Genomic DNA, 20,923 nt, shown 5'->3' on the forward strand with positions numbered 1-20,923 from the left:
TTCCCTCCTTCTTGCTGCCTCCGTTTACCCATCCGTCAACCTGCTGTCCACCCATCCGTCTTCCCTTTTACCCATCCATCTGTACATCTACACACTCATCTATCCAACCACCCATATACCCCTATTCACCCATCTGCCCAACCATTTAACCCACCCACCCATCCACCCCTGTAGCATAAGTGCCCGATGAGTAGCTTTTCTGATTGTTAATCTAAGTGCCTGGCATTAAGCCTTTCACTGCCGAGGCAGTCACTTCAGAGACACCCATCTCACATAAGCACGTTGCCAGCTACCCAACTCAATAAAGAGCCAGAGCCAGGCCGCCCCACCCGTGAAGTTCCCTCTAGAAAGCCCTGGGTGACCTTGATAACTGACCACTCCAGAAACCCCAGCCGCCACCCTCAACCCCAAAAAGTTAGAGACGCTGCCTCCCTCTCTCCCCGTGACCTTGCCCTGTGGCCCCAGGTGTGTGTGTGCACCTGCTAGGACCTGTGAGCAGTAAGTGTCCCTCCAAGTGCCCCTATGGCTGCTGCTGAGGTGTGTCCTGTGGTCATCGTAGGGACTGGCAGGGCCGGTGTGGCCACAACCCTGGCCCCGTGGGGGCCACCAAGCAGTGCGGGCCAGGTGAGGGCCCCGGGTACCCCCGGCCGAAAGCATCACAACCCACAGGCCCAGACCCACACCAGTCTGGGCCTTTACTGACCAGTCAACTCACCCACCCAAGACCCATCAAGAGCCTGAAGCTCTTGACCTAGGGAGGCAGGGGAGCAAGAGGCAGAAGCCGGCAGGACGCCCAGTGTTTACAGAAGACCCCTTGTGATGGGCACCGGGCCGTGTGGCCAGGAGCAGGTGGAGGCCAGCCCACCGGTGTTCCGGTCTGGCCTCACTACCTGCTTGGTTCAGCTCTTGGGCAGGTTGACCTCCCCTTGCCTGGTCAACTTGGCAAAAGGCGTCCCCCACCCCGCTTGAATTCTTATGCACCCCGCCCCCCCCCCCCCAGTGTCCTCTGGCCTTCTGTGCCCCAGCCGGCCAGCCTGGGAGAGGCCCCATCACCCTGCCTCCTGTACCTGCAGGTGCTCTCCTGCCTTAGGGAGAGTGGGAGAGACCACGCGGTGCTTGAGACAGCTTTCTTCCAGTCCTGGTTTTATTGACTCCAAGGGGCTGCCAGACTTATAAATAGATGTTCTTGAGCTAAAAATAGCCTTGCTTTAGCGGCAGCCCAAGGGTTCTAGCTTTCAGCCTCTTGAGGGCTCCTAGGATGCTGGACTCAAGGACCCTGCCTCCTCTGGCAGCCCCCAGACAGGGGCCAGCTCAGCACCCCCCCCCCACCTCCTGCTTCCTCTTCTCTCCCGGCTCCTGAAACACACGCATTCTGCACGCACACACGCGCACACGTGCTCACACGCACCCACGCGGGTCGGGCCCGTGTCACTGGCTTGGGCTCTCTGCTGCTTGGAAATTGGGAAGCGTCCCTAGGAATAAGCAGGCCAGGCCCGCGAGAAGGGTCCGATGCTCTGTGAGGTCACCGATCGGTCCGACCGCTCACCTGGACATGGGGAGATACGTTCCCGGGAAATAACCTGGAGCGATGCTTGGCAGAGTGAGCTCAGTACCCAGGGGCTGCTGTTACAGTGATGGCCAAGCGAGCGTTGGAGTGACCCAGAGGAGTCCTGTCTAAAAATCTGTCCCAGGAGAGCCCTGCCTGAACGGTCGGAGCTGTGGCTGTGACCACACAGGGTGGAGTAACCTCAACCCGGGCTGTCGCGGCTGACGGAGCCCAGAGCCGGCACTCGTCCCGCTGCAGTCAGCGCAGACACACGTAAGCCGCAGCAGCCCGGCCGCCCTGGTGGGAACCCAGTGGTTGGGGACGAACGTGGGTGAGTCGCACCGGTGCCTTCCACCAGATACCCGTGGGGGCCTTTGGTCCTTGTAGCACGCGTGTGTATTCCTTCAACAAATTATTTGAATAATAATTAAAAAGCTAGCTGCATCACGCTCTAGAGCTAGACCCCCATTTCTGTTGGGAAGGAAAGCCATCGTGTGGTGTGTCCATGGTGCGCCCGCTGGCATGCACACGAGGGCTGCAGGGAAGCGGCGAGCTACTCCAGGGGTTATGCCTGGGGAGTGGGATGGGAAGGGGTTGAGTTTTTACTGGACGTAGTTCTGAGGTGTTTAGATCTTCCCTGGGATGTGACCGCAAACAAGGGGGCGCTCCTCCGGCACGGCTCCCCCGCCAGGCCCAAGCTGCCCTCTGGGTCAGGACCGTGAGCCCCGGGAAGTGGGTTTTGTGGGCCCATCCCCAGCACCGTGGTGTCGGACGCCTCCAGGGGCCGCTGCCCCATCTCTGCTCCACCCTCCACCAGCGTGAAGAAAGAGGCAACCAGAGGCATGGAGAAAACATCCATCTCAGGATTTATTACAACACGTCGTTTCCAAATACAAAAGAAGGGGACAGGTCGGGGAGCAGAGTGTGGCCGCGCTGGGGGACGGGCTCTGAGGCAGGGGCGGGCTGCCCAGTCCAGAGAGACCAGGAGCCATGCGGGGGACCTGCCACCTCTCCTCCGCTGGACTTTCCAGCAAATATTAGGAGGGGGCGGATCCAATGTGGGGCAACCCCCAATGCCAGGGCCGGGGAGTGGGGGGGTGGGGAGGTATGGGGGAGGGGAGGAGGGCCGAGAGACTTGGGAGAGGGCTGGGGCCCGGCCCCCGCCCCGCCTTGGGCAGTGCGTGGAAGTGGCCGGGGAGGGGCTTGTGCCAGGGCCCGGTCCCCCCAGGACAGGAGAGGGGGTGGCCGAGACAAGACCTCCCCCCAGTGCAGCTGCTTGCTTTGGGGTGACCCGTGCCTCAAGGGCAAGAGCCCCCCACACCTCAGGACAGAAGTCACAAGAGATGCTGGCCGCCCTGAGAAAGGGCAGAGGGAGGAAAGGACCGGGACCGCGGGACCTGCCTCCAGAGTTTTGGGGCCCAACCAGTGGCCCCAGACCACTGTCTCCTGGACAGCACGGGGGTGGGGGCGCGGAGGCGGGGACCAGTGCATCCTCCACACCCAGGGTCACCTCAGAAACCCAACGCGATAGACAGACAGAAGGCAAATTTACATAATCAATAATAATAATAATAAACCAATAATAATAAATACTTAAACCTCTAATCCATAGATTGCAAACACAACAATGATAGCTTATTTTCTTGGGGAATGGGGTGGGGACGGAGGGAACCGGAAAGGACTTTTGCTTAAAGGGGGGATGGCAGGTGCACAGAGCTGCAGGTCAACAGAAGAACAAACAGAAGAAACAGCCACAGAGGCCGCTGCCTGAGGACTCCGTCCCCCCCAGCCACCCCTCCTACCAAGCCCCTGGCCTCTTCCCAAGGTGACCAGCCCCCACCCCTAGACTCTAGGACATCTGAAGATTGGGGGTCATCTACTCCTGCCTCCAAAAGCCGTGGGTCCCTGTGACCTGATAGGGTGTGGGGCAGGGGGTGGCTGGAGTTTTTCCCTGCCTTTCCCACCAGGCTGGCCCACTCGGGCCAAAAAGCCCCCGGCACACCACGTGGAAGACCCCAGGGAGGCTACAGAGGTGAGTGCTCCCCAGGAAAGGGGAGTACAGGAGCTGCTCTTCTCCAAGGACCCCAAGGGGCAGGGGCAGGACTGGGGGCCACCTCTTGCACCTGCCTGAGTCAGGGGTCCTTATCAAAGCTGAGGACCCCCACCCCCAGAAGCACAAGGGTCTGACTGGTGCTTAACTGCCTCCTCCGGCTGCGAGGCAGCCAGCTCCTCGTGGAGAACCCCCCCGCCCTCCCCACCGCCCCACCTGCAGGAACATACCTGAATTCCAAGTCTGACCTGGGGCCTGGGGCTGGGTGCAGGAAGAGCCCAGAACAAGACTCTAAATCCATCTGCCCTCTGACCAATGGAGCCAGCACTGGCTAGCCCAGCTCCTCCCGCCTGATTGCCCCAGGGGCCAAGCTCCTGTACTCCAGCTGTTTCCCCCACCTGGCAGGTGGCGCTGGAGGCACCTGCAAAGTGGAGGAGAGGGGAGCAGCGTCTACCCAACAGCCTTGCTGAACCCACGAAACTGGACCTGGGCTCAGGCAAGGGGGGGGGCACTCTACCTCCATTCCTGCTCTGGGGACCCACAGCATCTGACACTCAAGAGCCCCCTTCACTGCGCCCCTACCCTGTTCTATCCCCAGCCCCTCTGAACACCCTAGCCTCTGCAGGCCCAATGCCTGTAACACCAACCAGGCAATGGGGTGGGGGAGGGGGGGGCAATAGGAGGGCAGGTGAGGGGGAGCCTCCAGCCGGCAGAGCCTCCTCCGCCACACCCCAGCTCCTGGCACACTTCTCCCACCTAGGCTTTGGTGCAGAGCCTGAGACAGGAGCAGAAGAGAAGGAGTGGAGAGGAGGGGGCAGGGAGGGACAGGGAGGTTCTGAGGCTCAGTTTGTGGCAAAGTTTTTTTTCTCCTTTTTCCCCCTTTTTCTTATGTAAAAAGTGCACAAAAGCTCGGCAGCCTCTTTGCAACGGTCAGCAGTGTTTCCTGGGGGAGGGAGGGGGCAGGGAGGGGACCCCAGGCCTGGCACCCCAGCTCGGGACTGAAGGTGGCCTCATATTGCTTAGAAACGGGTGTTTCAGTTTAAATACCAGACAGTAAAAATAGAGCTCCGAGGACCGCCCGCACTGTTGCCAAATCATTGCCAGAATGAACAGCTTAAATAAATAAAAAAATCGAAATATTTACTTCTCGATAAAAATCGCAGTAAAACCATTTACCTTTCTTTGCATTATATATAATATATATTTATAGTAGGCCCGGCTGCTGGCGGCCCAGACCAGGGGGCGGAGGGCAGCGGAGCGCCGGGCGCCGGGTCCCCGGCCGCCGTCAGGACACCTCGATGACCTCCACGCTGCCCGAGAAGCTGGCCTGCTTGCCCAGGGCGGCCAGCTCCTCGCCGCGCGCGCGCCCCTCCACCATGCCCTCCTCGAACTCCATCTGGCAGCTTCGGCGCTTGAATTGCGTCTCCGGGGCCGGCTCCTCTGGCCAGCCGGTCCGCGCGTCCCGGACCTCGGCCCGCGCCGCCTCTCGCCGCCGCAGGTCGCCGCCCCCCGCGCCCTGCGCGCCCGCCCGGCCAAACGGTGCGAACCGCGCGCCGCCGGCGCCCTGCGCCCCCTCCGGGCTGAAGCACCAGGGCCCGTCGGGCGACGGCGTGCCCGGAGAGTCGAGCGGCGGCGCCCAGCTCCCGGGGCCCACCGGCTGGCCGGGGCCGGGCAGCCCGGGTGCCGACAGGGCCGAGAGGCCGAGCCGCGGAGTCTGGCGGGAGGCATCGCCGAAGTTCAGGCCGAGGCCGTGCGCGGGGGAGCGCGCTGGGGAGCCGGCTGGAGGCCGCGGCCGCCGGCGGAGGCGCGGGCGCGACTCCGGCGCCGCGTCCGGGCTGTCGGGGCCCGGCGAGGGCAGGCCCAGCGCGCCCCCCGACGGGCTGTCCAGCTTGCAGAGCTTGGGGGCCTCCCCAGGGTCGGGGGGCCCGGGGTCGTCGGGCCGCCGGCTCGGGGCATACGCCGACTTGATGTCCAGCGAGAAGGAGCGCTTCAGGCGGTTGGTGTCCTGGAGGCGGTCGGAGGACAGGTGCAGGCCACGAAGGCCCTGTTGCAGCGCGCTGGTGGCGGGGTTGGAGGAAGGCGCGGGGAGCTCCCCGCCCGCGCCGGGCGCGCCCTCCCTGACTGTGCTGGCCGCCGCGCTCCCGGTGGCAGCGCTCTCTGAGGTAGGTGGTGGCAGCGGCGGCAGTGGGGCCGCAGGGCCCGGGAGGGGCTCGGGGCTCCCTGGGTGGGACGCCCCGTCACCCTGCAGGGCGGCCAGCAGCTTCAGGCTGCGCTCATACTCCAGCAGCTGGCCCAGGAAGTTGAAGTTGGGCGAAATGGACGGGCGCCGGTCCTTCACGAACCTGCGGGAAGGAGAGCGGCTGTGTTGGCTCGGGGCTCCCTGCCAACCCGGACGGCCTCCCTGTCTCCCTCCGCTCCCCCTCCCCCACGCTGGGGGCGCGGCGCGGCCGAGGCGCCCGCCCGAGAGTGCTGGAGCCCCCCGCTCCGCCCCCTCCCCCCCCCCCCCCCCCCCCCCCCCGCTCGGGCCTCTCCCTCCCTCCGAGCCAGGGCCTTTCCGTTGCTGGCGGGGGGAGACGGGAGGGAAGAAAGACGGGGCTACCTGTAGGCGTCATCGGAGGACATGCCCATGGTCTTCATGATGTAAGCGATGGCGATGGTGGCAGAGCGGGAGATGCCGGCCAGACAGTGGACGATTACTTGGCAGCTGGACAGCTTAGCTCTATCTGGAGGCGGAGCCGTGGGGGCGGGGTCAGGCCTGGGGTCCCCAACCCAGGTGGGGGGGGGGTGGGCCTCACCGGCCCTCCCCCCTTCCCCCCCCCCCCCCCCCCCGCCGCCAACAGCCCCAGCCCCACCTCAGGCCGGTGACCGGTGACCGCAAGCTCTTCCCTCCCACCTCCTGCATGCTGTTCTCTGCGGGACTCCTGCCCCACTGCCCCCCCGCCCCGCCCCCACCACGAGCACAGGCAGGAGAGCGCCCGCTCCTCCCTCCTCTTGGAGACTCCTACCCCCCTGGCCCCCTCCACCACGAGCACGAGCACAGGCTGGAGTGCGCCCGCTCCTCACCGATGCACTCGATGGTCCCGCCCCCTGTCCCCGCCCCTGCCCCCCTACAAGCACAGGCAGGAGTGCGCCCGCCCCTCACGGTGCACTCGATGGCCCCGCCCCCTGCCCCCCCTACAAGCACAGGCAGGAGTGCACCCGCCCCTCACGGTGCACTCGATGGCCCCGCCCCCTGCCCCGCCCCCTGCCCCCCCCTACATGCACAGGCAGGAGTGCGCCCGCCCCTCACGATGCACTCGATGGCCCCGCCCCCTGCCCCCCTACAAGCACAGGCAGGAGTGCGCCCGCCCCTCACGGTGCACTCGATGGCCCCCGCCCCCTGCCCCCCCTACAAGCACAGGCAGGAGTGCACCCGCCCCTCACGGTGCACTCGATGGCCCCGCCCCCTGTCCCGCCCCCTGCCCCCCCTACAAGCACAGGCAGGAGTGCGCCTGCCCCTCACGGTGCACTCGATGGCCCCGCCCCCTGCTCCCCCGCGCCCCCCCCCTCCCCCCACCGAGCACGGGCAGCGGAGCGGCCGCCCCTCACCGATGAACTCGATGCACTTGTCCAGCCAGGGCAGCAGCTTTTCGCAGTAGTTGTCATTGATGGGAATGCGCATGAAGCGGCTCTCACAGAGATGAAGTCCGGCTTGGGGCAGGAGTTGCTGGCGTTGAGGACATAGCTTATTCCGTTCTGGGTCATCAGATCCTGGAGGGACAGGAGGACAGGTCAGACCACGGGGGTGCCGCCGGACCGGACTTCCGGGTCCTGGCAAGTCCCGGAGAGGGGAGCCTCTGCAAGCCCCGCCCACGGCCTGAGGTGGGTTGCCCGGGCGGTGGCTTTACCCTCTTCCCTCGTCACAGTTTTAAAACACGGGACTCTTTCAGTGCTGGCCGGGGGCCCAGTGACATCAGCAGTTTGGCATGTGGGCTCCGCCGCCTGAGGGGCTGGGAGCTGCTTCTCCACCCGTCTATGCTCTGGTCCTGCCACAGCCCCCTTGGGTCTTCGCGCCCCCAACCCCGTGCTTCTCCCCGCACCTGGGCATCCATCCCCGCGTGGCCTGTCGGCTCCCTTCCTCCCCCAGACCAGCCCCGGAGCTGCTTCTGAGCTCCTGCCTCGTTCCCCCGGCCCAACAGCCAAAGCCCCAGCTGTGCACACACCTTGTTCAGGACATCTTTCTGAGAGCCCAGGTAGAGGTGAGGCAGGATGCGGGTCAGGCCCACACTGGGCACCGGCAGGCAGGGCTGGGAGAGGCTCATGGGCAGCAGGGCAGCAGGCTTGCCCTCACAGAGGCCGGGGAAGCAGGAGGAGAAGGTGGCAAAGCCCCCTGCAGGAGGAGGAGCGGAGGAGACGTGGGTCAGGCGGTCGGCTGGCTGGGGCACCCCGAGCACCACTACTTCTCAGCCTCCCCCAGCCTGGACTCCCCCGCCCAGAGGGAGGCCCCTGGGTGGGCCTCTGGCCTGAGCACCCGGCCTCCGTGCTGGGTGCTGGAGGGCTGCTCTCACCAGGTGGAGGTGTGTGCTCCACACATATACAGGCCGCCCCTACGCCCACATTCCTCCTCAGGCTAATTAGCAGCTGGCCGCACTGAGGACGCCGCTGTGATGCCCGTAAAATTGTGGGGTCTGGGTGGTGAGCCAGTCTAGCACGTGCAGGACCCAGGCAGGGGTGCGTTCGGATGCCACGGAAGGCTCCTGCTGAGGGTGTGGTTCCTTCGTACCCGTGGCCTGGGGCCAGCCCCGGCCTTCCTGCCTCTCCCCCTGGGCTGATGCAATCCCTCCCTGGCTCTAGTTGGCCGGGAGCCCCAGACCAAGCTTGGGTGCCAGGACCAGGAGGCAAGGGCTTCTGAGGGGCCCTCCTCCCCCTGGGCATGACATCACCTACTGGAATCGGCACAGCCCGCGGGGCATCTGTGCTCTAGTTAGGGCTCCGTTCTGCCCAGAAGGCAGCACCAGAGGCTGGGCTGAGAGCTGGGAAGCCCAGGGGCTGTGCGCAAGCAGGGCACGCAAGCGGGCCCACGTTCTGCACGTGGCTGGCATGTGCCCTGCCGCCTTCCCTGCACATCCAAGCCCCAGGCCACAGGTCAGTGGAAGGAGCCCCTCCGCTGGCCTGAAAGACCCCGAGGGGGCCTCCCGAGTACGTCTCTGAGTCCGCGAGTGACCGCGGGCAGAGCTCTCTCCGCCTCTGGCCTGCTTCCGCACCCTGCCTGCCACATGGCGTAGCTGTGAAGCTCAGAGGAGACAGTGACTGCGAAGAAACACTGAGAACACACCTGCCCACACCCGGTGTGATCGCCAGCACTCGGTGGGACGGCGTGAGACTGCACCCTGGGGCTAACCACACTTACGGGGACACAAGCCCTGTGGACGTTCTCTGCTCTCCATGGACTGGTCCATTTCAGAATTCAACTGGACCGCACTCTACCTCACTGCTCTGGAGGAGGCCGCGGAGTGAGGGGAGTTTGCAGGCGAAGAGACCCCCGTGCTCTTTCCGGGTCTGCAGCAACAGCTGGTGAGGGAGCCCTGGCTGATTTCCCAGGACAGAGATGCCTGGTGCCCTTGGCCTTCACCCGTAGCCCAGATCAGTGGCCAGTTTGTACGAACCTCCAACCAGAGTGCCTGCCATGTGTGCTCCCTGTGACCCCAGCGAAGGATTGACTGGGGGGGGGCATGGTGATGGGGGGCCCCCAGGCTGGGGGGAGTGCAGGCACGAGCCTTGGAGGAGCTGTCCCGTCCCCACGAGCCTGCTGGCCGGACAGGGAGAAGTGGGTGACCGTCAGCACCCATGACAACACAGCTCACAGGTGAAAGCTGGCCTGGGTTCTGGGGGAGGGCTGCTGTTCACCCTTCAGAGCCAGGGGCCCCTGGATGTTCCTGCTGGATGACGGTGCCCCCCACCCCAGGAGGGCAAGGTCTGCAGCATCTCTCTAACGGCTCATCTCTGCTATCTCTAGCCTCCCTTGCTCTCCACTCTCTGGGTGACATGGCCTAAGCTGAGGGGTGGGGGGGCTGCATTCCACCAGGAACGTCCTGCACAAAGGGGGGTCTCTGCACAGGCGCAGACTTACCAGACCTGACTGGGATTCCTCAAGTAAAGCCCCACAGGACTCACCCCCCACCCCCCACCCCCGCCACCAAACCAGAGCCAAGCCTCTGGTAGTGACCCCTACAAGCCCCCTATACATGTCAGGTGCAGCAGAGCTGGAGACGGGCCCCTCCAGTGATTTCAGCCGCCCCCCCCCACCCCCCCACCCCGGCTCTGGGGCCGTCCTGGGTTGAATCCGTGGCAGCGGGCCTGGACCCTCTGCAGGTGCTGGCACTCTTGGCAGCCGGGAGGCGCCCCCATCCCCTAGGCGTCCCCAAGGGCACCTTCCTTCGGGAGGGATACCCGCCTCCCTCTGCCTCACGGCTTCCCAGCTGGCTGCACCTCACAATGGAATCTCGGATTCGCACAAAAGCTCATGCCTAGTACGCACCAACTCCACCGACTCCGCGGGCACTCGGCCCCTGCCCCCACCCGCAGCTCCCAATGCTCGGGCTCTCCTGCCCAGATGCGGGCGGTGCCCCCCACCCCCCGCAACCCCCGCGCGCCCCCCGCGGTCCCTGCGCCCCGGGCAGGGTCCCCACCCACCCATCCTCTCTCCGCGCACCCTCTGCGCAGGGGCCGCTCCCGCCGCGGTCTCCGGCCAGGGTCCGAGGGCGGCGCGCGCGGAGTCGGGCCGCGGGGGCGCACCGACCCGGCGCCGCGACATCACCAGCCCGCATTCCGCAGCAACGCGCACCGGGGCGAGGGCCGCCCGCCGCTTAAAGGGCCAGGCTCCCTTTCCCGTCCCCGCCCCGCCGGACGTCACCGCCGAGCTGCTGGGGGGAGGGGGCGGGGAGGGCAGCGGTCACAGCAGCCGGTTCCGGACCCCAGGGCGCCTGCCCCACCGCTCCACTCCTGCTTCCAAGAGCCTCCGCTGTCCCGGGAGAGGGATCTCCCTGCCCTCCAGCCGCGCCAACCTCTCAGCGCTCCTCAGCCCCACCCACGGAGGGGTGGGGTCCTCCTTTTCTGGCCTCTGCTGAGACCCCCTCTCCCCCTGTGATCTTGGTGATCCTGGAAAGTCACTTCCCCTTTTTGGCCGGGCCGCATCCCTCCTTCCCACTGAGCCTCGCCTTCCCGCCTTCCCGTTCTCACTGGCTCCGGGGCTGCTCTGGCCTCAGACTGTGGGCAAGGTGAGAAGGCCGTCCCCAAGTCTGGGTCCTGATTCGGTGTCACTTTGAGCCCTTCTCATACCATGGTGGGTCATAACTTCTACCTGGCTTGGCCCTCAGTGAAATGGGTGCAAATACTCTAACCTTGCAAGGGGCGGCAGCCCCAAGAGCTTAGCGAGCCAAGCGGGGCACAACCAGGTCCCAAGTGAGTGCTCCTGGCACGTTCCAGCCTAGGCCTGCCCCACTGCATGCTGGGTGAGGGGCCCCAGCCTCCAGAGGAGACCCACCATTAGAGGTTCTGGGCTTTCCTGGGCAGCCTGGGGGTAAGGGAGGGTGCTGCTCTAAGACCAGTTTCTCTGACTCCCAGAAAAGGGCCTGGTGGCTCCCGCTCCTGGCTGGAGAGTGTGCGCCTGCACACTGACGTGTGTGCGTGAATGCGGGTGGGCACACACACACACACACACACACGTGCACGCTGGAGTTCCCAGCTGGGCCCTGGGAGAGCTCCCGTCCGCCCAGGCTACCCATTAAAAAGCCCAGAGCCTCTCTGTCCTCTCTATCTTCTTCCTACCCGCTCAGCCCCCACAGTGAACCCAGGGGACAGTGGTTGAATCAGAGTTTGCAATTCTGTGGCTTGTGGTTCCCAGAGCTCACACACATGCACACAAGTCCCACAGCCCACCCACACAAGTTTGGGATCACCAAGGTGGGATGCACACACACACACACACACACACACGAGCAAATACAGATCACCAGCCTCCTGGGGCAGGCACCGATGTAGACACCCTCTGACCGTGTAGACCCAGACATGTGTAGAAGGCAGTGTGCACACCTGCACACGATGCTGACCCACCTGAACACCCTTCAGAATATGGTACTTCCTCCAAAAGGTCTGCCCTGAGCGGCCTGGCTCTAGCCTTCAGGTTACGTTGAAGGTCCATGCTGCCACTGGGCCCGTGCCAGAGGGCCAGCCCGGTGCCCTGGGACCAACCCATGGGGGTGCCTGCATGTGAGGGCCACTCAGGGCAGACAGGCTGAATGTACATCTGTTGGCTGTGTGAGGTGGGGACAACACCCTCTCAGCCCTCTACGTCCTCCGTCCCACCTGCCACAGCCCCTGGCAGGCAGAGGTCAGGGGCGGGAGCACCCACAAACGCCCCAGCCCGGCAGGGAGGGGTGTGCATCCCTGGGACAGACCAGGTCAACCCGGCCCTAGGGGACCTGGGCCACCTCTGGGAGGTGGGTTCTACAGGAAGCGCCTCAGCCCCTGCCCACGGGGGGAAGGCATCTTCAAGAACCACTTCGGAACGTGTGTGTGTGTGCGCGCGCACGTCGGGCACACCTACGTGTGTGCCTCCAGGCTGGCTGGGCTGCTTTTGGGGAACAGGAAGCCCTATAGGGACCCCTGTTGGCCCCCAGGCAGAGTCATCGTCAAGTAGGCGTCCGTGTTGGCCGTGGCCTTCACAGGCACTCCCTGCCTGCGACCAGGGGTGCTCAGATTGGGGTTTGCGGAGGATGGGGCCCGTGTCTCCCTTCCCAGGCAGGTGGAGGGTCAGAGATCCCTTCCCTCCGCACCTGCTACAGCTGGCATTTAGGGCTTTCCTCTTGTCTACCTCTTCACCTGCTAGTGGTGGCGGGAGGGCCCGTGTGCGAGGGGGTTCTGAAGCGTGGGGGTCCAGGGGAGGGGACAACGGAGCCTCAGAGAACTCCGGGGTACTGAGAAGGCGCCCCTCCCAGCACTGCCCCTGTGGTCGCTGGTCTCTGGGCTTAGGAAAAAGAGCAGAGATGGATCCAGAACGCTGCCTCCGCGGACGCCTCCACCCAGCACAGCCAAGCTTAGAGTGGTGCCCCCCCAGCCCCCTCACTTGGGTCTGTCCCTTGAGCTCACCTGTGAGGATGGCCACGCTGTCGAAGCAGCCGTCCAGCTTGCTGAGCAGGATGGAGAGGAAGCTGTCTGCAGCCAGCACGCTGGCGTCCCGTGTGCTCTGGTCATAGACTACCACGTCCTGCGGCTCTGTGGCCTCCACCTGGGAGCCATGAGGGCAGAGGTCAGGGCACTGCTGGGCACCTGCCGGAGGCCCCCCATCCCCGGCTGCCACCCACTGTGGCTTGTCAGGCACTGGCAGGGAGGGGCTTCGGCCACCTTGCTGCCTCGAGGGAAGGGCAGGCTCTGAGCCGCCCACTGCACAGCTCACACCTGGACAGGTAGCAACGCCCACAGCCGCACAGGCAGGCCCTCGGAGCAGGCAGAAACGGGGGCGCTTGTCCTAATGCCGTGTCCTCACGCACGGGCATCTGAGCTAAGGGAGCACTTATGGGTGTCCACTGGGGGCCACGTCCACGTAGAAGAGATGCAGGTGAATGCAACAGGGTCTTCAGGGGTACACACAGGCGCTCACAGGGACAGGGGTGCACGGACACCCTCAGGGCGACCGAGGCAAGGGGAAAACTGTCCCCAGGGTCCCCGGGAGGCACGTTTTGGGGCTTTTGCAGGTGGGATGCCTTTGGGCCTGGGCCCTTCTCCTCTTTCCCAGCCAGTGATGGGAAAAGGACTGCCACAAGAGCCACCTTGGATTCAGGAGGCAGCAGCTCGAAGTTGGGGTTCCGTGCCCTCCCCCCACCCCAAATGCCCTGCCTGGGGACCAGATGCTCAGCAGCTTCTGCTCAGAGTGGCTAATGCCCTGCCCCCCAAGCACACTCAGCCCTTAAGCCAGCTGAGCCGCCAACCCTAGGCTGGATGATGTCACCAGCAGCCAATGGGATTGCGCTCTGGCAGGGAGTCCTCGCTGGGGGTGATTAATCACCGGATTCCCCTCACTGAGGCTGCAGGGAGCTTGTTCTGGCCTTGGGGGGTGGGTGGGGGGACTCCCCACGAGCGGCTGTGCCACCTGGGTCCTCTCACATCCAGCTCTGCTGAGGCGGGGCCTGTGACCAAGACCCCTCCCGCAGCTCCAGGCCGCTGGGCATGCCACTCTCCACACTGGAGGTGCCTCTGCCTTCCCAGGTCACTGGGCCAGGGGTCCCTTCCAGGGCTGGACTCGATGCTCCTGGCTGACGGTGCCAGGACTGTCCACCGCAGGTGACCTGGGATGTTCTCGGGGGAGGGCCCAGAGAGAATTCTGGGTCATTCAAAACTCTAGAGGGGAAAGAACTGGGGGCTGGGGACAGGACCTCTCAGTGTGAGCCTCTTGGCCACCCCTCCTGTCTTCCTCTGACTTCTCATGGCCATCAGTACATGCCTCCCCAGCTGCCATCCTGGTCCACGGCCTCCCTGTGCCCCCCCACCCCCGGCCCGCCCCATGCCCCTGTGCAAGGTCACACCTAGCTCATCCATTCAGTGCCCCTCTGTGAGCCCTGGACTGGGCCCCAGGGACATGGCCCTGTCTTATGAGGGGAGACCTCTGCCAGGGGCGGAGGGCTGAGTGAGGACCCAGATAGGGCAGCAGGCTCTGGAAGGGAGGGGTGATGAATTGTATCTGGGGAGACGGTATCTGCAGAGGGCCTCCCTGGGGAGAGGCATTTGTGCACCCTAAGAGGAAGCTCAGGGAGGAGGTATGGGAGCCGCCTACAAGGCCCGAGGCTTGGAATGGCTTAGTACATTCTGGCCCTAGGAGCCCAGTTGGGGTTAGCTGAGAGCTCCTGTGTACCTGGCTGGCGAGTTCTGTCCTGGCCTCCGGAAGTGACGGGGGCCTGGGTGGGAAGGCAGTCAGCCTCAGGGACTGGGTGGCCCTGGGGGCAGTGGGGGGGGGGGAGGTGGCACCAGCCCCAGGGACTGGGTGGACGCAGCAGGGAGGGTGTCAGGTACCTGGCCGCGCACGGCTGGCTGGATGAGCTCTGCGATGGTCACCTTGCCCTGCTGCAGCCGTCGCTTCACCAGTTTGGAGCAGCAGATATTGACGGAGCTGAGCACGTGCCAGCTGTTGTACTCCACGAAAGAGCGGCTGTCGATGACCAGTGGCCCCCCAGGCCCGCCCCGCAGGAGGCTGGCTAGCTTCTTGGCATCCATCACCTTCCGAGGGAGCCGGTCCCCAGCCATGGTGGGGCAGTGGGCAGTGGGGAGGGGGTGGGCCCTGAAGGGAACAGAGGCTGCTCCGGTGGCCGGGGCTGTGGCTTAGAGTTCGGAGGGACCGGGCATGGTGCCAGACCTGCAGGGAGAGGCAAAGGGTCAGCAGTGCTGCAGGCCCCCAGGGTGGGTGCCTGGCCAGCTCCCTGGGCAGGGCCAGCCTCAGAGGGCCCGTGGGGAGACCCAGGGGGACCAGGGGGTTTGAGCCTGACATGTGCCCACAGAGGCCCTTCCTCTCTTGGGATAAACCAGCATCCCCTCTGGCTCTTCCACGGAAGTCAGGCCCCCTAACATCTTAGGTAAGCGGGGTGGAGTCTGTGACCCGCTGGGCTGAGAGTGTTTGTACGCGGTCCTACCCAGCACTGCACTGTCCAGGTCATGGGGACAGCTTCTAAGTGGGACACAGAAAGGCAGATGGGGGAACACAGAGGGAAGGATCTCAGGGCTTGGACTGGGCTGGCTGGCCAGGACGGGCCTGAGGACGCCTCCCCTGGGCCTTCGGGATCATGGACACTCACTGCTTCCAGAACACTTCATCCTGCCTTCAGGCTCTGTCATCCCATTGCGAGGATGCATACCCTCCCCGGCCTGCACATCTTCCTAATGTCCAGAACTCTGGGCAAGGCAGGGGTCCAGAACATGCTCCTTGCCCGGCATACCCTCCCTCTGTGGCCCCATGCTGCACAATCTCTCCATAAGCTGATAATCTGGCCCCGAGGAACGGGGGTGGCATTGGGGCTGCCTCCACAAATCCATGGGTTCCTGAGGCAGGTGCCAGGGCAGGTGCTGGAGGGGTCTTGGAGTGGAGGTGGGGCTCCTCTGCCACTGCCACTGTCCCAGTTCTGCAGAGCGAGCTTGAGTGTGTGCCATGTGGGGCCAGTGTCTGTCCCCCTGCAGGAGTGCGCCACACGCTCATGGGATGGGGGTGGCAGCACGGGTGTGCTCCGGGCACAGTGAAGTCCTGAGGTCTAGAGGGACCCTTCTGGGGGCTGGGAGGTCCCAGGGTGGGGTGGATGGGTGGCACCTAAAGATGAAAGTCAAAGTAGGTGACCCATATGTGGGGACTCTCGGGGTGCGGGGACTCTCAGCACGGCCTCTAAGGGCCCTCGGCCTGAGGAGGAGGTAGGTGGGGATACAAGGACCCCAGATCTCGGGGCAGAGGCCCCTCTTGTGGGTTTGGTGCTAAGCCTCTGCCACATGCCTCCCATCCTCGTCCTGCCTGCGAGGCCCCATCTGCCGTGTCGCCTGCCAGGACCGGCCTCTCTCTAGGCCCACCGAGCCTCACAGCCTGCCAGGAGGCACACAGTGTGAGGATGATGAGTTTCCTTTGAAGGGGGGAAACCGAGGCTCAGGGGAGGGGTGGGACCAGTCGAAGGTCACACCAAGGACACTGGATAGAACCCAAGGCCTCCACCGTTGCCATTCAGTCAGGACCTTCCCTCTACCACAGCCCCACCCAGCTCGGACACAGGAGAGGCTGGGGCACAGACGTACCCTGGAGCTCAGAGAGGGGACCCCCTCAGCACGCCCCCCAACCTGCAGCTGCAGCTGCTGCTGCGGCGGGGCCCCCTGAGGACACTTGTCATACTTCAGTGATGATGGCCCTGGGGACAACAGTGGCAGCTGCGGCCATTTCTGGACCACCCCCTCAGGTGAGCTCCCAGGCTGGTGTGGGTGGGAGACTTCACAGAGAAACAGGAGCACGGCAGGTGTAGACCGTGTCTGCTGGCCCAGAGGGAAGTGCCCGGGATGGCCCCGGTCAGCGGGCGGGGCCTTGGGATACCACTCACAGACACCCTGCTCCCCAGGCAGGCACCCGGGCTCCTCCACTGTGGGGGCAGGGCCTAGGGGTGCAGCTGGGGCTGCTGGTCATCCTGAGGGCCGTATGAAACCAGTTCAACAGCAAAAGGGCCCATCTGCCAAAAGGGGCGCCCCACCTGCTGAGGGGGGTCTTCACTTGCTGGCGGGGGCCTGTCTGCAAAGGGGGTTCCCACCTGCCCAGGGGGGCCCGTCTGAGGGGTGTCCCCACCTGGGTGATGAGGGGTCCCCAATTCGATTCCTGTATGAGGTGTTTTATGAAGCTTCGGGACAGCTTGAGGGCCGTAGGACAGGCAGGGAGGCGGGCTCAGGATGAGAGGAGGGTGTGGAGGAGCTGAGCTGGGCTGCAGGACAGGGACCGGGGGCTGGAAGGGGGAGCCGCTGGGCTCCCAGGCCCAGTACCTGGTCTCAGCCCCAGCCCCTAGGGAACCCTCCAGCTCGGCCGTGAACTGCTCTAGTATTGTTATTTGCAGCCGAGGGGGACCCATTAGCAAGTTAGCACCTCCGTCGTTGCCATGGCAACCACGGAGGTGCCAGGCAACGCTGGTCCTGCGGCACAGCTACAGAGCAGGCTGGCTCTGCAGAACGGCAGGGCCCGCTCCTTGCTTCCTGCAGGTGCCCAGGAGCTGGGGCCTGGGATGACCGGGGGCCGGGTCCCTACGAGTCCCAAAGCCCCGGGGTGACACTCCTCCAGGCCCTCCCCTCTCTGCTCCACGGGGTCCTAACCTTTCTTGCCAAGGGCACCCACGGAGCACCTCACTCCTGCCTCCAGGAAGCCTTCAAGGGGCCACGGTCTGGCCCAAGTGCACCTCCTGCCAGACCTCTCAGGGCCTCCTCGGGGCTAAAGCTCCTGGGGGCAGACCTTCCCCTGTCGTGCTATGGATCCGAGCCCAGAACTCCAGTCGGGGGTGGAGAAAGCTTAGGACAGTCTTGAGCAGGTAAGTGGGGCTATAATGGGCCAGGTGGGCACAGGGAAAACAGATACTGCAGGCTCTTGGGCCTCCCCAGTTTCAAGCACCCGCCCCAGGTACAGCCCGGACTCCACTCTTGGGAACTGAGGGGAGACAGCAGCCATCACCTGCTATTCCAGAGGCTGGGTGCCAGTGGGAGGGGGGCACAGCCCCCTAGACCCCCGTCAAAGGGCTCCTTGCTTAGGACACTTAGCAATTCTCAGTCCAAAGGCAGGAGGCCCCTCCCCACCTGGCTGGGCACCGCCTAGGAGGCCACAGGCAGCCCCCTTCCTCTGAAAGGTCAGGTACACAGCGCGGCCTGGCTTCTGTGCTGCGTGTCCACTGCCGCGTGAGTCGGAACGTGCCCCCTTGCACACTGTCCGCACAGTGCTCACCTCTTTCCCACAACCCACTCCACCCCCTCATGCAATCGCTCACACGCAGATGTGTGTGCACATGCATGCGGTCACCGGTGCGCCCTCTGCGTGCCAAATCCCCTGAAACCCCAGAAGCCAGCTCCAAGATCTTGTCACATTGTTGGCTCCCAGGGCCTCCACGGGGCACCCTCTTGTCCCTGAGCAAGAGACACATGTGGCCAGAAGACCCCCAACAGAAGGCATCTTCGCCAGGGTACCTTCTGCTCAGCACCTAGTGACGGGGAACTCACTACCTCCGGAGACCACCGTCAGGACTGTCTGCCATGGGTGGCCCGTGGCTCTCGCTCAGAGTGGTATTTCCAACTCAAGTGGTGCCTGGCACACATAGGCAGGCCCTAGGGAAGAGCTGGCAGTGGGGGCACCCACAATGCTGATGTGTCCAGCTCACTGTGACCAGGGGCACCTCTGGAGGCAGAAACTGAGAGGCCAGGAGAGAGACTGGTAGGGGGCTCACACCAGCTCAGCTCATTTACCCCCATCTGTTCTCATCAGGGATCCCCAAATGCTCTCACCCGCCCCCCCCCCCCACCCCCTCTCCCCGAGGTGAATGCAACGGGACCCAAGCTGGCCTTTACTCTGCCCGGGAGGAGCCAATGGCAAGGCCAAGCAGAGCCAAGTTGGTCTGGGGAGGCTGTGTGCCTGGGAGACGGTGGGGTGGGGGCCCTGCACCCCCAGGTCATAGGAGTCTGGGCAGAGCCTGGGGTGGGAGGTCCCAGCACGTCGGTCCTTGAGAGGGCATGTTCGGGACCCTACAAATCTAGGTTCCTCTGTTCCTTCCTGGCTTGTTCTAGTCCTACTGATCTGCAGGACTTCTGGTCACTGTGCCCCATGCCACACACCTGGGCCATCCCGGGGCACCCACCAGTCACTGCCTGGACGGGTTCAGGCAGAGGTGGCCTCAGCCCGTGCAGTCCTCGTGGTCAGAGTCTGACCCACGTTCCTCTTGCTATGGGTTTGGCTCTGCTTCCTCTCCTGTCTGCACCCACTGACTTTCATGGCCCCTTGGGCTCTCTGTCCACTGGAAACATCTGGACCAGCTGGTCAGCCTCAGCTGGAGAGGAGAGGATTCCGGGTAGGGACCTGGAGCAGAGGATCACTTCAAGCATCTCTCTGCATCTGTATGCATGGAACCCACTGTTCCTGGAGGCAGCCTCTGGGGCACAGGAGCCTTCCCAAGGGCCCAGGGCAGCAGGGGACTAGAAGCCACCCAGCAACTCTCCTGGGGCCCTCGTTGCCTGCAGCGGGAGGTATTCAGTCAGACTTCAGGACTGACTCCCAGCTCCTGGTCACATGATCTGCCCTACCTAGGCAGGTGCTTATTAAGCTTCTGGGGAATGAATTCATGGGACATCTGTCCTCCCTGAGCAGGGTGGGGACACTGCATGCTATACTCATTCTCTGAGCTGCCCTAGAAGCAAGAAGGTCTGAGGGAGGCAGCGGGGAGTGATGGACCCTCAGACCTCCGCTCAGACCCCCAGGGCATGAAGCTGCTCCCCTGGCCTGCAGCACCCCCACCTCCACCCCAAGCGGCACCCCTGTGGACACTGCATTAGATCTGGCCACCTCCCTCCTCCACCCCGCGGGATCTGCGACCCCCCCCCCGAACCCCCAATCGCTGCAGCACCCAGGACCCCCCCCCAACCCCCCCAGCCCAGGGCAGAAGCTAGTACGAGCTTGCAGCAGGAACTCAGGAGGCAAATTCTCCCAGTAGGGGTGACCTGGTGGGGGCTGGGCACATCCTCGGCCCATCATCGCCTCCTCTGCTCCGGGCCAGACTGTTAGGTACTCCTCCCCACCAAGGTGGGCAGATAGGCTGAGGGAGGCTGGTTGCACTCAGCCTGGCAGTGCCAGCCCCTCCCCCAGCACCCGCTGCTGCCTCTGCAGCAGGCGGGCGGATGGTCTTTATTCTGCAGAGGCCAGCTGAGCACCCTGGGGTGTGGGTACCCGTGGCGGCCTGGCCAGAGAGGGGACACGGATCTGCAGCCCCTCCCCGCCGAACACGGAATGGGCCCTTTCCAGAGCCTCTCCACAGGCCAGGACCCTCGGCTCCTTTGGTCAAGGCCTGCATCGCCAGCCCGCGGGGGCAGGGACGACCTTCTCCAATTTGGGGCCTCCATGGCGGGGTGGGGGTTAGGGAGTCTGGGGTTCTCGCAGACGTCCGTACAGATCCACGCTGGATCACAAATGGCCCAGGTCCCGGGTCCTTATTGCGTGCTCCCCCCTACCCCCCAAATAAGAAGGAATTTCGAGGAGAAAGGCGGCGAAGCCGGGGGAGGGAGGGGTGGGCCAGTGTGGACCGGGCCAGGGTCCACCGGGGGCTGGGGGAGGCGGGGGAAGGGCCTCCCGGGCGGGCCAGTGGCGTCCCCGCGAGCCTGGCCGCTCACCTCCGGGCCGCCTCCTCCTCCCGGGCGCCCGCCGGGTGCTGCCGCCCCAGCGCTCCAGACGCAGCGCCCCCCACCCCCACCCCGGGCCCCCTGCCCGCGCCCCGCGCGTCCGCGCTCGGCGCCCCCGCTCACCTCGCCGTCGCTCGTGTCCGGGGCGCACGGGGACCCGCGCCCGCTCAGCGCGCCCGCTCGGCCGCGCCGCCCATGGGCCCGGCGGGGGCCCGCGCAGCCGGGGCAGGGGCCGGGGGAGCGCGCGGGCCGCGTCGCCGTCGCCGCCGTCGCCGCCGCCGCCGCGGGGAGCGCTCGCTCGGGCCGGGGCGCGCGCACTGCGGACGGGCACGCGCGCTCGCGGCGCGCATCCCACCCCCCGGGCTCGGCGGGCGCGGCCGGTGCGGCTCCGGCGCGGCTCGGGCTCCGGCGTCCGGGCGGGGGGCGCG

The 20,923-nt window shown here is 65.0% G+C and overlaps 1 protein-coding gene across 1 annotated transcript; it reads right to left on the reverse strand.

Moving 5' to 3' along the window:
• Nucleotides 1-2,389: 2,389 nt before the first annotated feature.
• DUSP8 (dual specificity phosphatase 8) lies at nucleotides 2,390-20,881 on the reverse strand. Its single transcript, XM_053899304.1, is given in 8 exon segments — nucleotides 2,390-5,938; nucleotides 6,196-6,319; nucleotides 7,185-7,272; nucleotides 7,275-7,346; nucleotides 7,799-7,965; nucleotides 12,723-12,861; nucleotides 14,640-14,979; nucleotides 20,619-20,881. Coding segments are annotated over 7 exon segments (1,878 nt in total). The 5' UTR covers nucleotides 14,871-14,979; nucleotides 20,619-20,881; the 3' UTR covers nucleotides 2,390-4,881.
• Nucleotides 20,882-20,923: the final 42 nt, after the last annotated feature.

The sequence above is a fragment of the Panthera pardus genome, unplaced genomic scaffold (assembly GCF_024362965.1).
Source record: "Panthera pardus isolate Hobbes unplaced genomic scaffold, ASM2436296v1 HiC_scaffold_12, whole genome shotgun sequence".
Taxonomy (NCBI): Eukaryota; Metazoa; Chordata; class Mammalia; order Carnivora; family Felidae; genus Panthera; species Panthera pardus.